Below are 15,246 nucleotides of genomic sequence, written 5' to 3'. Positions count from 1 at the left end.
AGACAGACTCTCATTGGCTGCAGCGTCGTCCACGGAGTGAGCCGGCTGGAGCTCACTCATGAGCTCCGCCTTCCCGCTCACTGCGCAGCAGGTGATTATAGAGACGTCATGACGTCTTTCCCATAGTGCAGAGCAGGCCTGGAGGAGCGGTCGTCGGCAGGAGCATGGATCAGGTAAGTTACGTTTTTTTTTTTTTAAGGGCACTGCTAGGGGGGGTGGCCGCTACTGGGGACAGTGTGGGGGCACTGCATAGTTTGGGTGGCCGCTACTGTGGAGGCACTGCATTAGGTGCGGGTGGCCGCTACTGGTGACACTGTATGGGGGGGCCACTACTGGGGCACTGTACAGGGTGGTGCCGCTACTGGGGTCACTCCATAGGGGGGACTACTACTGGGGGCACTGTATAGAGGCTTACTAGTTAGTTTGCAAGCAGTGTATAGCGGAATTCATGTAAATATCTCATTCCAATTGATATAATCCTATAGCAGAAACTGTAATTTTCTAAATATGGCATAAAGCTGCTGATAATATTTTGTGTGCCTGCATGAAGTTTACGAGCTGTAAAGTGAGTTAGTTAATATGACTTCGTTTGCAATTTTAACTCTTAATTATTCTGTTATTAAATCAATATATCCTTTTTCTTAGTCAACTAGTGGCCCTGATGCCTTTTCTCTCTGCATTTCAGGTATGGATGATAAGAATGCTGCCAAGTTGAATGAGTTAATACAGCTAGGGTGAGTGGGTCTTTTCAGCTTTATGCAGAAGTTTCCTTATAATTAATGTAGTCTTAAAATGTACCTGCAGCCTGTCATTGGGGAACCATCTCTCCTATAAGTGTCTTTTAGAGTACAGCACATCAATGGTTCCTAGCCAAGCAAGCCTGGCTGCCTATCCAGCATCATGTCATGGCTGGCACTGTAATATAGTAACGCCGACCACTGCCACTTTTTGAGAAACAAAGGGGGTGAAAAAATAAAAAGTGAAACCTTGCTAGACCATCAGAACTTTCTTGCACACTTGGTGTACCTGTCCAAAACTTGTCTCTTTTTGTAGTGAAATTAGATCTTTCCCTCACACCTTGGTCGGGTTTAATATCCCCTTCAATCTTCAATATTTCTTATTGCCTCTGTGTGTCCCAGATGCCATTCATCACCAACACAAACTTATTAGACATGTTATTTCGGCAGCTACCTGTAGTATCGCAACAGCGTGGAGAACATCCAAGGTCCCTGCGATAAATTAGATCATAGCTAAGGTGTGGCGCATAGATTGTATGGAATATATGATGAGCATTTTACGCAATTCTTCCTAAAGATTAATTAAAATATGGGACCCATGGACTTCCAACTTTTAGACACCCCCGCATTCCAATAATGTGTTTCCACAGTTGTAGATAGCATCAAACAGGAGACCCGTTGGGTTGCGACCTTCTTCTTCTCTATTTTTCCCCTCTTTACTTCCTCTATTACGTACGTGGTCTGCTACACCATGCTTCTCTTTCTTTTTCTAGTTTACTTTTTTTTTTTCTCTCTATTTTTATTGTTTAAAAAAATGTAGATGAACGTAGTTTGTGTAGCAAAAACTTATTATACGTGATGTCAATTTTAAGGGTTTTTTTTGTTTTGTTTTTTTCTATAATTCGGTATATGTTTCGGTTTATTTGTATTCTGTTATTAAGAGCCTCTGTGTAGGCTTCATTGTATATTTTTCATCTATTGAATAAAAAATATTATAAAAAAAAAAAAAAAAGAAACCTTACTAGACCGTAGATGCCAGAAGTGGTATCGGCTGAAAAGTAACACATTTGTACATGTAGTGCTTGTGGCACAACACAATTTTTATGCATAAACCCTGAGAACGCTGTTTAGGTACTTGGGCACTGCCATTGCACACACTTGACAGCCGTTATAGAACAATTTAAAATGTTCTATTACTCGGCAGCTTGTGGTTCTGGTTATTACATGTTAAGTAAACATTATTGATTATAAGCTTGTGTGGCCCTTTTACTACTTTCTCTGTTGGTTAATACCAAGGAGGAGATTTATCCAATCTTGGAGAGATACTGTGGAGACTGTGCCCATACCAACCAATCAGCTTATAACACTCATTTTACAGGCTGTTCTATAAAAATGACAAAAGCTGATTGGTTTCTAAGAGCAACTTCTCCACATTATATCTCTCCAAGATTTGATAAATCTCCCCCCAGGAGTTGATTTATTACTGTGTATGTTTCCCAATTGTAAAGCACTACAGAGTATCCTGACTTCAGTAAACGTAATAATGGCACATACTGTATGTGTGTAGAATGGCAATTGGCAGAGGAAGTAGCTGTGCAGCTAACACTTGATCAGGTGCATGGGGAATAAGGGGATTGGAGAGGGGCAGCTGTAGTTTAAATGTTTAGCTTTATCCTAAAATTTAACAAAATATGTAAATGAGCTGAAGCCACGTGGATCTGAGGCAGGTAACTAATGACGCCTGAGATGCTACTGAAATGACTTTAATCTTCCACTTTGTTCATGGTTTGATGGTATTTTCCTATGATTTCATTATTAACAGATATATTTGCAGCTGAGTTTTTTTTTTGTCGTCTCCTGATTTTTATTTTGTTTTGCTTTTTTGTCGCCTTCATTGTTCCCAGGGCGACTACAGTGCGATACAAAGGTAGGAACTTGCGGATCAAGGCTCCTATGTGTCGAGCACTGAAGAAGCTCTGCGACCCGGAAGGGAAGACAGGTACTATCTGTTATCTATGAAATGTAATGTCCTGATCGCTCACTGTTTGTATGTGTGTTAAACAGATTGTGACCACTTGTGCCTGTAGATGAAATGGGGAACGGCAGGTAAATAGATGCACTGGGAAAGCCGTGTTTAGCGAACGTTCATATTTTATATACATCGTACTTATGTCATCAGGCAAATTCTCATGTTGGCCCAGTTGGATAGTTCGCTTCATCTTCTTATCGTAGTTGGAATCTGATTGTCCTGGGTATCAACCCATTTTTGCCATATCACCCGTTTTCCCAAATGTCTGTGTATTACTGACTTTCATTCCCCTGTGTCTTTGAGTTCTCACACAGCTAAAGTAGGGGGAAGAGAGCAAAGAAAATAAATAGCCATTGTAATAATTTCTTATGCTTACCCGGACAAGCTAGGTAACAAAAATGATTGTTTATAATATTCTGTCTATTGTTGAATGCTATAAGTGTACCTGTTATCACTCAGATAGCGGAGGCAGTTGTTGTGTACTAACCCGTATTTATAACTGTGGAATAAGTATCACTGATATCACTGTTATACACAGTTTCTCTTAGTTGGTAACAAGCCGGCTAATTGAGACATTTCCCTATGTAACTATGCTTTTATGTCCAGGTCTGAGTGATGAAGAAGACCAGAAACCAGTGCGACTGCCCCTAAAAGTACCTGTAGAACTTCAGCCCCGGAACAATCAGGCTTGGGCTCGTGTACAAAGCCTGGCGCAAAATCCACGTCTGAGGTATGAAAACATGGGTTAATACAGACTATTCATTCTAAGTATGTAATTCGGCTCGTTTCAAGTAATGTTTGCCCATTCTAAAATGTATTATTTGAAAAGTTATTTATTTCTCTAACATCGACCCTGGGGGACACTACTACTCTGGGTATACAGGAGCCGATTTTTTTTATTATTATTATTATTTGCTTAATGTGATATGGTGTGTTTTTTTTTCCTATTCCTCTCCCTCTCCCCCCTAGATGAAGTGCTCGGCGTTGCCCGGGTTTAAATCTTTAAGTTATGAAGTTTTATTATGTGATGTCATCCAAATCTAACCAGTGGAAGGCCCAGAACAGGCTCCCCGGGTCAAAGTTTGCCCAGCATACACCAACGGGAGGTCCACCCGGGACCTCAAGCCCCTAGTTTGGTGGCTTTGGTTTCCAAACCCGCTCAGGGCCTTTCCATTTTCTGTCTGGGAGTGGACGGTCCTAATGAGATGCCAGCTTATCTGGTTGTGGTGCATTGTTGCTGGGTCTCCTGCTGCAGAGCCTAGGGAACTGCAGGCAGGGAATTTGAAATCAAGGGGTATCTCTAGTTCAGTCATCCAGACCATGCTTGTAGACCAGAAATGGCCTACTACAACGATCTGCCATAGGGTCTGGAAGGTGTACATATTATGGTGTGAGCAAAGAGGGGTTCCTGCTTTCCTTCTTGCTGGTTGGCTTGGGTCTTTGACTGTCTTCTATCAAAATCTTAGCACTCTCCATTTTATTCCAAAGAAAACTGTCTTTAATCCCAGAGGTGCAGACTTTTATCCAGGAGGTTGTACACTTCTAACCACCCTTTTCCGCCTGTATTACCTTGAACTTGACCTTAGTCTTAGAGGCTCTCCAAAAGCCCCCCTTTGATCCGATGAGATGCAGTTCCTTCCCTGGAAAGTTTTGTGTTTGCTGGCCATAACTTAGGCTGTTTTTGGAGTTATCAGCTGTGCCATGCAATTCTCCTTTGTTGGTCTTTCAGCCTGACAGGGCTCAAACTAGTCCTTATCAACTAAAAGATGTCTTAAGGTTCAGTTTCAACCAGGACAATGCTGCATATTCTGTCACTTGCCATTTTGTCTTCCATGAAGCGATGGTTTATGGGTAACTGCATGTCCTATCCATGCATTACAGCTTAGAAGTACTTCTCTTTATACAATGTCAGCATTATGTAATAGAAATACAAATTACTGTTTGTTTTTATGAGAATTCTTTTCCCAGAAATGTAATTTTGATAAGCTGTATGTTTTTCTTAATTCCCCTCATTTCTGCCTATCTGAATTCCCTGCGCCCTATGGCTGGCTTCCCCAGGATGATGGTAGAACTACACAGAAAAGTCTCCAGCCTTATTGAGTTTCTCAAGCAGAAGTGGGCACTGCAGGAAGTTCGCATTGTATCCTTTTATAGTACTAATAAAATGGCTGATGGCAGGTAAGACCGATGCTCTCTCCCTGGCATTACTTCCTTGTGTCCTAGAGGTGGGATCAGTATAGGCACCTCAGAGAAGAGGCAATGGAATTTCTTCGTGTGTGTGTGTGTGTGTGTGTGTGTGTGTGTGTGTGTGTGTGTGTGTGTATAGATATATATATATAATATGTGTGTGTATTATCCTATACTGTAACATAATGCAGTTCCAGCATATTTATGTATTGTCTGCATTGAAGACTGTCCCTGATTTGGAATTCCATAGGTGAGTGCCATGTCTGATGGTATGTTGTGACCCTGCATGAGCTAAGCCCCTTACCGGATGGGGAATTTTCATCTGCTACTTAATTTTATTTATTACCGGTTATTTATATCGAACATACATATAATAGCACAGTGCTTTATAGGGGATATTCACATCAGTCCTTGCCCCAGTGGAGCTTACAATCTATATTCCTCACCACATACACACAAGGGCAGTGGTTCCCAGACTCAGTCCTCAAGGCCTCCTAACAGTCAAACTTTAAGGATCTCCATGGCAGGTCACAGATGGTTAACTCAAAATTACTGCGGTACTAATTAATTCACCTGTGCGCAATTATAGATCTCTTTAAACCCTGGACTGTTAAGCTGGCCACACATCTAAACATTATATGTCCAACCAGCCAACTAGTTGATTGGTTGGAATGAACATCTGGTAAGGTATGAAAGCAATTGACAATCAGCAATTTGCTCCCAAACGCAGGAAAATTAACAAAAACTCTTGTTTGAACAAATTGTTTAGATCAAACATTTAACAAACTTGTCTGACGACCATTTTCATCTGTTTTCTGGCATTTAGGAGCAAATTGCTGATCACCATTTACTCCCATACCTTACCAGATTTTCATTCCAACCAATCAACTAGTTGGTTGGACAGATCTTTAGATGTGTGGCCAGCTTTAGAGAGCCTTGAGGACTGAATTCAGGTACCATTGCACTAGGGTTAATTTTTGTTGGGAGTCCATTAATCTTAATTCTGGAAGGGAATCGGAGTACGCAGAGTAAACCAATTCAAGCACATGGAATTTTTTTTCCGTAGAGTTCTTTTATTATGGGTTTGTTTTTGGTCAGATTTCTTTATACACTGTGAAAATGAGAGAGCCCATTAAACCGCTGTACTGCCGGGAGGCAGGGTGAACACATACCAGTACCTTTATGAAAACTGATGCAGGACAAACTATTTGAGATAATCCAGGGCAAATAGTTTTGCACACTAGGGGAGTGATCATGAGTCGGACACAACTGAACAAGCGGCCACTTCTCATTGCAAGCTGACCACACATGCGCCTGAATCAGAAAATATGTTGTACACATGCACCACACAATATACATCCGAAGTAGCAAGCGGTTGCCACTGTGTCGGATGCCATACTAACAGAGTTTAACGTCAAGTATGCATTACTAAGTGCCAACTGGCCGGTGAGTAGTAAGACCGAATGAGCGGCTGTGTCTGATGGGAGTGTCGTGGCGTGTATAGTGACTTCTGTTCTTGACGTAGATGTTACACCGGGTCTCAGACTGATCTCTTGTGATGTGAAGGTAGATGTTTGTGCAGTCATATATAGCAGTATGTTTGGGATGTAAATATTGAAAAAGCCCCAAAAATGGATTATATATGCAAAATAACTACTCTTAAAACTTGCTAGTATACATAATCCCCTGAGGATGTTTAACACCTAAATATAGTAAATGAGGTCTACATAACCGAAAAGAAACGTTTGGTTGTTGCTTTTCTGTCAAAGGTTCAAACTCTTCATTCTGCTATGTTTCCTTTACCTGATAACTCAGAGGAAAACCCTGGAGGATCACCAGCAAGCAGAAGGAGAGCCCCAGGACTCCACGGAGTTACTGTACCTCTTCCCACCTGAAACTGCACAATTGTCTCCTTTACCAGGAGTTGCCAGGGTGGTCCATTCCAAAACCTACTGTACAGTCCATTGGCAGGAGTCTGGCAAGTGCAAACAGGGCTCAAAGGACACTCACCTGCTACTTCCTGCTCAGATCCTAGGCATTCAAACAGGACAAGGGACAGCTCGGGTACAACTAAAGTACGCACGAGGCAGCACAGATGCTAAACAAGCAAACAAGGTGGAAGTGTCCACCAGTGTAACAGACAGGACTCCAGCCACAGAGAATGGTTCTGTGGAAAATGTGTCACCCGAAGTGGTGCCAGACGGTCCCAAGACTCCTGATGAATCTCCTCCAGAAAATATGGATTCTTCAGCAAGTCCAGCAGCACCTAGCAAAGTATCTGGCAGTCAGTTAGCTATTGTAGAGGAACTGTCCATAAATGACCCTTTTCCTAGCTATCTAAAATCTTGTCAAGATCTTATTGTCCCAGAGGGAAGTCATTCAACAGACAATGCTGTGGCGTTTTCTCCCATGTCCCCGGAAACGCCCCCCAGAGGTTCTGGAGAAGCCGCTTCTCCGAGCCAAGAGAAAGCAGACATACAGACTGAAAGCAACCAGCAGCATAATTGCACTACACAAACCCCAGGACTGGACACTCAGGTGAAGGCGCAGAGTGGTTCATCCAAAGCTCCCAAAGACAACTCTAACCAGCTGGCAGAGCAGTTACGCCAGGACGGCTGGAACGAACGGACTACAGAGAATCTGACACTAGCCGAGGTTTACCTCATGCTGGGCAAACCGGGCAAGTTGCAGTTAGAGTATGAGTGGATGGATCCCAGCAGCTCAGATGACTCGGACTGCCCTTCACGCCACAAACAGAGTCGTCTGAGCTGTCTTTTACGACTCATAGCTACAGAGGTTAACCCCAAAGCTGTAAGTAGCCATTTCAAGTGATGTTTTGTTTGTGTTTATTGTGGGGTTTTGTGTGTGTGTGTGTTTTTTGTTTTTTTTTGCTCTTCTCACTTGCCTATCAGAACATAACCTTTCTGGCGATATTTAATTACAATGCTGTAATATTTTGCTAAATGAATCTTGGAATAAGATGTGGGTAATTTAGATGTATAGGATCCCGAAGAAAGCAAATTGGGCTGAGTGTAAAAATTCAATGTGAAATTTCTGATCATCCCCCTCCCTTTTTTTTGTGCACAGAGCAGGTCTGTGCATCCTACACTTTTTTTTTTAAACCATGTGTTTTTTTGTTTTGTTTTTTGTTTTTTTTCATTTGACAATATAACATAGAGAAAGTGATACAGATGAACATAATACCAAAACTGAATATTCTATCATATAGAAACAAAAGGCATATGGTACTTCAGAAGAAAATCGTAATAAAAACAAAGACTAGAGACAGGGATGCTGCCCATAAAAAGAGTACAAACCAAGCAAATTTGTTATACATAAGAGGGCAAAGTTCTGAGGTGGGTGGTGGAATCAAGACGGGGGATATGAATCATCTAGGGTGAGTGGTGGAATCAGGAGTATGAAGCATTTGAGGTGGGTGGCATTAGGAGGGGTGGTGTGAAGCATCTGAGGGTGGGTGGAATCAGGAGGGGGGGTATGAAGACTGAGGGGCTGGGTGGAATCAGGAGGGGAATATAAAGCATCTGATGGGGGGGTGGAATTAAGAGGGGGTATGAGGACTCTGAGGAGGGGTAGAATCAGGGGGGGTATGAAGACTGAGGGGGAGGGGTGGAATCAGGAGGGGGGTATAAAGCATCTGATGGGGGTTTGTGGAATTAACAGGGTGGTGTGAGGACTCTGGGCGTGGGGTGCAATCAGGAGGGGGGTATGAAGCATCTGAGGTGGGTGGTGGAATCAGAAGGGGGTATGAAGCATCTCAGGGAGGGAAATAAAAATACCATAATTACAGTACAATATTGAGATGAGAAGAAAAGGGAGGGGGAATTAGCAGAGACCCAAAGTGGGCATAGATTGGGATTGGAACCATGGAGACCAGACTTTGTGGATACACTTATACTTTTATGCTTCCCCCCCCAAATCAAATATTTTGAAAATAGTGTTCTGTAGTGTAGACTGTCTGGATCATATGTAGACCATTGTTGGCACATCAGCTTAATGTCAAACTTAGAGATACAGGAAATTCACAAGATAAGTAAGAAAGAGACAAATGTACAGGACATGATAATTAATTCATTTTATAGCATTTATTTACTCTAATATAAGTACTTGGAGAATAAATGCAAACATTGTTTCTCATTCAATTGAGGAATACTGGAATCATGGGGTATAGAAATGCAGGCAGAGCTTGGGCAGTTATTACCACTCCTGTCCCTCCCCATCACTAGAGATGTGCTCTCCTCCGGTGCCGGCTAAGAGGAAAGGTGGTGGACTGTTGAAAATGGCTTTCTCTCGAGGCATTGGTTGAGTCAGGACAGGAAATTGTTCATTAAACAGCTGTAACCTAGTCAGCGCTAGGTCCATGTAGGGGTTGGAGCTTAATATTCATCAAAATGTGATTTCCTCAAAGGAAACTCATCTTAAGCTGCCATATCCTAAAAGATACATGCCTATTATTACTATTGTAGCTTGTTGGGTCTTGTCCGTGTTGTAGTTTTCACTCCTGGTGGCATGGCATCAGTCACATTTTCCACATGTTCAAAATGTCACACTAAGCTACCTAGTGGACATAGAGATGCCCTCTGCAAAGCATGCACGGCTGACCTGTACACCTGTGGGTGAAACTCCAATCTGGAAAACCGTCCTGGGCAAATTCTTTATTGCTAAACTTTCTCAGCTCGCAACTCTAGAAGACTTGATCATCATACGAACACTTAACATTTTGGACTGGAGAGCCTCCACCTAAGGTAGATGGTCATATAGCATGTTTTTTTAAAGAGGACAACGATTCCTCTTGTCAATCTGCCACTTTAAAAGATTGCATGTATTGAAATTATAAGGCCAGTTTTAGAATTGAAATATATAGCTATTGGGGCTTCTCTTATATTCCTCTTGGCATCAGTATGGTTTATAAAGTTATGGGAAAGTTGGCAGAACAGCTTTCAGAATGGGGGCAGTCAGGCAAACCAAGATCTGAATTGATCCAAATATCTTGGAGATGCTGCTCTAGATCAGGATTAATGAATTCAGACTTTGTCATAGTGCAATATATAGACATGAATTGACAACACGATATATATGTGTGAATACACTCAAATTCCAAGGAAAAAGCTAATGTGCGTAATTAAATCCAAGAGCACTTACTTAGCATTCATCCTACCTCTAGCTAATTCAGGCCAGAAATTCAGGCCTCAGTAGTCTAGGCATGATGTTCAAGCTTAAAGCCTGTGAGGCTTAACCAGAATAAAAAAAAACTCTGGATCTGGGGTCTCTTCCTTTTGGCCCAAAATGGATAAAATAATCAGTCAGGACACAGGGCAAAAGAGATCTTTCCTCTCTGTTAACTGTCTCAAGTTTAGGTTACATTAAAGTCATTTAACTTTTCAAGAACGCCTAGAGGTATCAAATATGAATGGCATCAGTGAGAACATTATAGGGGAAGACAAGCTTGGTCAGCCAAATGACTGCTTACCAAAATCAGAATGACGGGCACTCGTGGTGAGAGCTAACTTCTACTCTTTATGGATCATTGGTTCCATTCTATAGGTGATGCCTGGGTTAGAGAAATCACGGACCAGAGAAATATCTTAGTTGTTTTATAGTTTACCCCCAGACATTTTTTCAACATTGGTCTTCCCAGAGACAAAAGATGAACTTGCTCTGCAGGAATCCCTCTGAGGGGTTATCCCAATTCCAAAAAGGACAAGGATTTTATTGAAACCTTCTTTAAGTCCAAAAATCAAGCATTCCTTTTCAGCCCATTTTAAACCTCCAAAGTCCTAAAAACCTATATTTTGGTGGACTAATTCAAATAAAGTACCTGTGAGAGGTCATAAGCGGCATGGAGAAGATCAAGCTTCTGATCTTCATGGACATCAGGGATGCATGCTTGCATGTTCTAATCCGGGAGAGCCACCAATGCCTTCTCAGATTTGCAGGCAGTCCTGTCTCGTCATTATCAATTTTATGCACTACCGCACAGAGGGAATTCAGAGATTGTGGCATCTATGGCGCCTCTTTTGAAGTACAAAGGAGTGACCATTATCCATTGCCTAAGGAACTGTTGGTCCAGGCAGGATCCTTAAATTAACTCTAGGCCAATATGTAGTTAATTACCCTAATGACCCAGATATTGCAGCCTCACGGATGAATCGTCAATTACCAGAAATTTAGGCTAGTATCTGCCTAGTGTCGTTTTTTTTTTTTTCTAGTATCGCTGTTCAACACCAAAGACAGAGTTTTTGCTAGAAGACCAAATAATCTCATTGTATAGTCTTTAATGGTTCTCAGATGGACACTTGTTTGATGCATGATAGCCTTAGGATAGATGAACTTCACATTCAAAGCAATAGAGTTTGCTCTGTTCCACTCCTGGGAGTGCCAGATTGAACTGTTATTGAAATGGAACATGTCACACCATCACTTGTGCAATCAGCTAATTGGGTTGTCTCCAAGGTTCAGTAATTCACTCCTCTGTTGGCTTACAGTTGACTATCTCATCCCATCACCATTTGTGACTGTGGCTGTTGCTCTATAAGATCCTGCCAAGCCTGTGGTCTTGGAGAGACCAAGCTAATTATCAATATTCTGGAAATGAGAGCAGTTGTAAATGCCCTAGTTAGAGCAGAGTCTATGAGGAACGGCTACAAATCCCCCCAAAAAACAACCATACAATTCCACAGTGGTAGTCACCAAGAGCTCCCTAGCATTGAAACAAACCAAAAGGATAATGTAGTAAATATTTCTGCATTTCCAGTATCTGGGAGGCTTGTGGGGCTCTTGTATGAACAAAACCCTCCTTAAAACAGGAGCATAAGATAAAATCCAATTTACACATCAAATAAGGATATTGTCATAGTCATATGCTGTCTTCCAATAAAGAAGGCTCCACTCTCTTGGTGAATGTTGTCAGGACTACAAGGACATACCCTTTTATAGGTTTTTGGAAAACGGATGACCTTTTGGTCCTCTATAACGGAGAGATTGACAGACATTTGCGAGATGGATCACTACAGCAGTTACAGGAGCAGTGATGCCTGTCTTAAAAATGTGAGAGTACATTCTACCAGGCCGGTAATTGCCTCCTGGGCGACGAGGCACATGACCTCGACTGAGCAGATGTGACTGATGGCCACCTGGTCATTTATCTATGCGTTTCAATGGTTTCACGCCCAAGGAAGTTCATTTTGGATGGAACGATTATGCGCATGGCAATTTCGGACCATGCTCTCCCATAGAGATAGTTTTGTGAAGTCCCCAAGGTTCCAGTGTCTTCCAAATGGATTTATGAGCAAAGATTTTTTGTACTAAGGTTAAATCTTTATATTGAAATCAAGCAGGGGATATTGGACAGCCAGCCTTGATGCTCTGGTTCTTTCCTTTTATGTTGTATGTTCTGGAAGGACATGGTCTTCCTCTCTTTCCCTCGTTATATCTTTTGCCTCTCTCTTCCTCATGTCCATGTTAGCCTTGGTTAGGAAAATAACTGGAGCCCTAAAGGCTAGGGCATATTGCGTGGATGGAGCTCATGCCAAGCTCCGCCTATACCTCTGTACACGATGTTTCCAGGGCTCCATGTATTTTGATGAAAGGATTTAAAGTCTATACAGAAATTCCAAGTGTGTGTATGTATGTGTATATATGTATATGTGTGTACAGTATGTATATATAATCACACACACTCATACAATGTGTGTGTATAAATATATATAATCTGTGTATTATATAGTTTTATTAAATTGCTTGTAATCTTTTTTTTTTTTTTTTTTTTTAATCAAACTTTTGCATTACTGCACGTGATCGGAGGGTAGACCTAATGAAACCATCCCTGCTCACCTCATCACAGCCTTATCAATACCACCAATCGCCGTATTACGCTTCGATCGCTGGTCTTTTAGAAGCATATGTTCCTTGGGATCAACCTTCTTTTCCTTCAGACACTTACATTCTCCTTCACAAAGACAAGTGCAAACATTAAACAGTAACCTTGCCTAAGTTTTGAACTTTTCAAGCCTACTATGGAAAGTAGGCCCTCTCATTTTTAGGAGTGTCGAGCAACGCTCGATAATTCTTGTATTTTTGAACGCATCCTTCTATGGTTTGCATGGTGACAGTAGGTAATGATGCTTTAGTCCATACAGCTATAATTCTGTTAGCAACAGCCCTAGCGACCTCTGCAGTTGACAGGTTAAGATGTGTATCTAATAGAATTTCTACTTCAGGGTCCACAGGGTGACCTTGGGGTATAGCTGGATCCTGGATCCTCGGGCACCACGGAGTTAAAGCTTTTAGCTGCTCCCAGGATGCACTTGGGTCCATCCTCCTCTATACCCCGCCCCCGAGCCACAGGCACCTCAGCCCCCTAAAGCTTTTCTTTTTTAACATAGTTAAATTTATTTATTTATTTATTTTTTAACTATAGTTTTTTTTCTCCAGAGCTGTAGCGATGGGCTGTCTGTACAGACGCCCACACTGCTGCTCCTTCTCCCTGCTGGCGCCGCGACGCCAGCACTGAACTGGAGATCGCGGCGGGGGAAGCCAGAGTCTGTACTAGCCGGACTCTGGTTTCCCCCGGGACTGCTGCCGGAAACGCTGGGGAGAGCAAGGTAAACCGCGCACCGCTGATTAGCGGCGGTGCGCGGCTTCCTCTTAAATGCAGTCCCATGCCCCCGGTTCTAGGGGACAGACCGGGGGCGCTAGCGGTGGCGGCGGGCTCCCCCTCCAGTGGAGGCTTACCCCGCCAGACCACTAGACCACCAGGGTGAATAATGCGGCAAGCGGGATGCCGGCAACCCGGGGGTTAATATGCTAGCCAGGGGAGGAAGCCTTCCCTGTCTAGCGGCTCCTCCCCTCAGCTCAGCGCGCCTTTCAGCGCGTAGTCTGGCGTCGCTGAGCTGCAGATACTCGGGCTACTCCTCCTCTGAGGTCTCCAGCAGCCATTTTCTCATGTGGCAGCGCAGATACTCTCAGGGAGCACGCAGACCGGTCCCCCTGTGCACCTCTCCCCCGACAAGGACAGTGTACACAGCACTATAGCCCTCCCAGACACTGAATCTGGGCAGGTTGATTGTAGTGGAAAGGTGCAGTGAGTATTTCTTCCTGCATGGTATGTGACTTTTGCTAGTGCTGCCTGTCTGTGCTAATTTCTACTTACTGTCAGCCTATACCTATCCCTTTCCTTCTCCTACAAGCCCTACAGGTGTGCGGGGGAGGGGCTTTTCTACAGACCTCGGCTATATAAATCACGTATTTGTGAGGTCCGTCACATACAGTTGTGTGCTACACAGTCCCATATTGTGGGCTGTTGTCCAGCACACTGGTGAGTGCGCAAGTTTTTCTTCCTATGTCATAACTGTATATTTAACTATATAGTCTGTCATGTCTGAGGAGGAGATTGAGCATGCCGTGGCTCCGGTATTATTCTCCTGCAGGCGCTGTTCTGCAGGAGTGGATAGGGAGGATTTGTCACAGAAAGGCCTGTGCGGACGGTGCCAGGCGATCCCTGGTGCGTCTAAACTCCTATGTCGCAGGAGCCACCATGGGCGATGTTTTCCCAGGTGCTGGTGTCTATCGCGGACCGTCTGTCGTTCCCGATTGCCGTCCCTACTAGGGCGCCTCCCCAGCCTACCATTCCCCGGGTGTCCCACAATTATTGCAGACTCCCCCGGGGTCTCAGCCTGTTGGTCCCTATGCGGGGTTGCCAATGTATATACAGTCCACCCCTGTGGCGCAGCAGGCTGTGGTGCCGTTTCAGGCTCCTGTGGCAGCTCCTCCACCCTGGGTGGATGCGCTTTCCCACACTGTCCAAGATTTGGCGGCAGCATCTTTGGCTTTTCAGTCGATGTTGCGCAGTGACGTGCCTTCCAGGGCATCTAAACGCACAGTTATGGCGCAGGCTGCGCATTTTTCGGACTCTGAGGGGTCCTCGGATGATGGTGAGGTGCAGGATGACTCAGCCTCAGATTCCTCAGTCCAGGAGGTAGACACTAAGTCTTCCATCAATGTGCGGGCTCTGGTTAGGGCGGTGCGGGTCATTCTTCTGATTGGAGCGCGAGCCTCATCCTCAAAGTCGAGGTATCCTAGTTTTAAAAAAGCTAAGGTTACCTCTGCAGACTTCCCCTTGTCTGATCAGTTGACGGATCACATGGCGGTGGCCTGGCAGACGCCCAGTAAGCGATTCCTGCCACAGAAGTGGTTGGCGTCCAATTATCCGTTTCCGGAGACGCATTGTAAGAAATGGGAAACTCCGCCTGCGGTTGATTCCCATGTAACACGCCT

The 15,246-nt window shown here is 43.6% G+C and overlaps 1 protein-coding gene across 2 annotated transcripts in view; it reads left to right on the top strand.

The window, feature by feature from the left end:
- CRAMP1 (cramped chromatin regulator 1) overlaps positions 1 to 15,246 on the top strand; it is an 80,817-nt gene that overhangs the window by 28,846 nt on the left and 36,725 nt on the right. For both annotated transcript variants that reach the window (XM_088452078.1, XM_088452077.1), the window contains exons 6-10: positions 686 to 734; positions 2,642 to 2,736; positions 3,373 to 3,496; positions 4,825 to 4,906; positions 6,769 to 7,764. In XM_088452078.1, the coding sequence (XP_088308204.1) occupies positions 686 to 734; positions 2,642 to 2,736; positions 3,373 to 3,496; positions 4,825 to 4,906; positions 6,769 to 7,764 (1,346 nt within the window). The remainder of the gene's footprint in view (positions 1 to 685; positions 735 to 2,641; positions 2,737 to 3,372; positions 3,497 to 4,824; positions 4,907 to 6,768; positions 7,765 to 15,246) is intronic.

The sequence above is a fragment of the Taudactylus pleione genome, unplaced genomic scaffold, assembly GCF_031769625.1.
Source record: "Taudactylus pleione unplaced genomic scaffold, aTauple2 ptg000032l, whole genome shotgun sequence".
Taxonomy (NCBI): domain Eukaryota; kingdom Metazoa; phylum Chordata; class Amphibia; order Anura; family Myobatrachidae; genus Taudactylus; species Taudactylus pleione.
The sequence above is the reverse complement of the archived record's forward strand: the minus strand, read 5'-3'. Positions and strand labels throughout refer to the sequence as shown.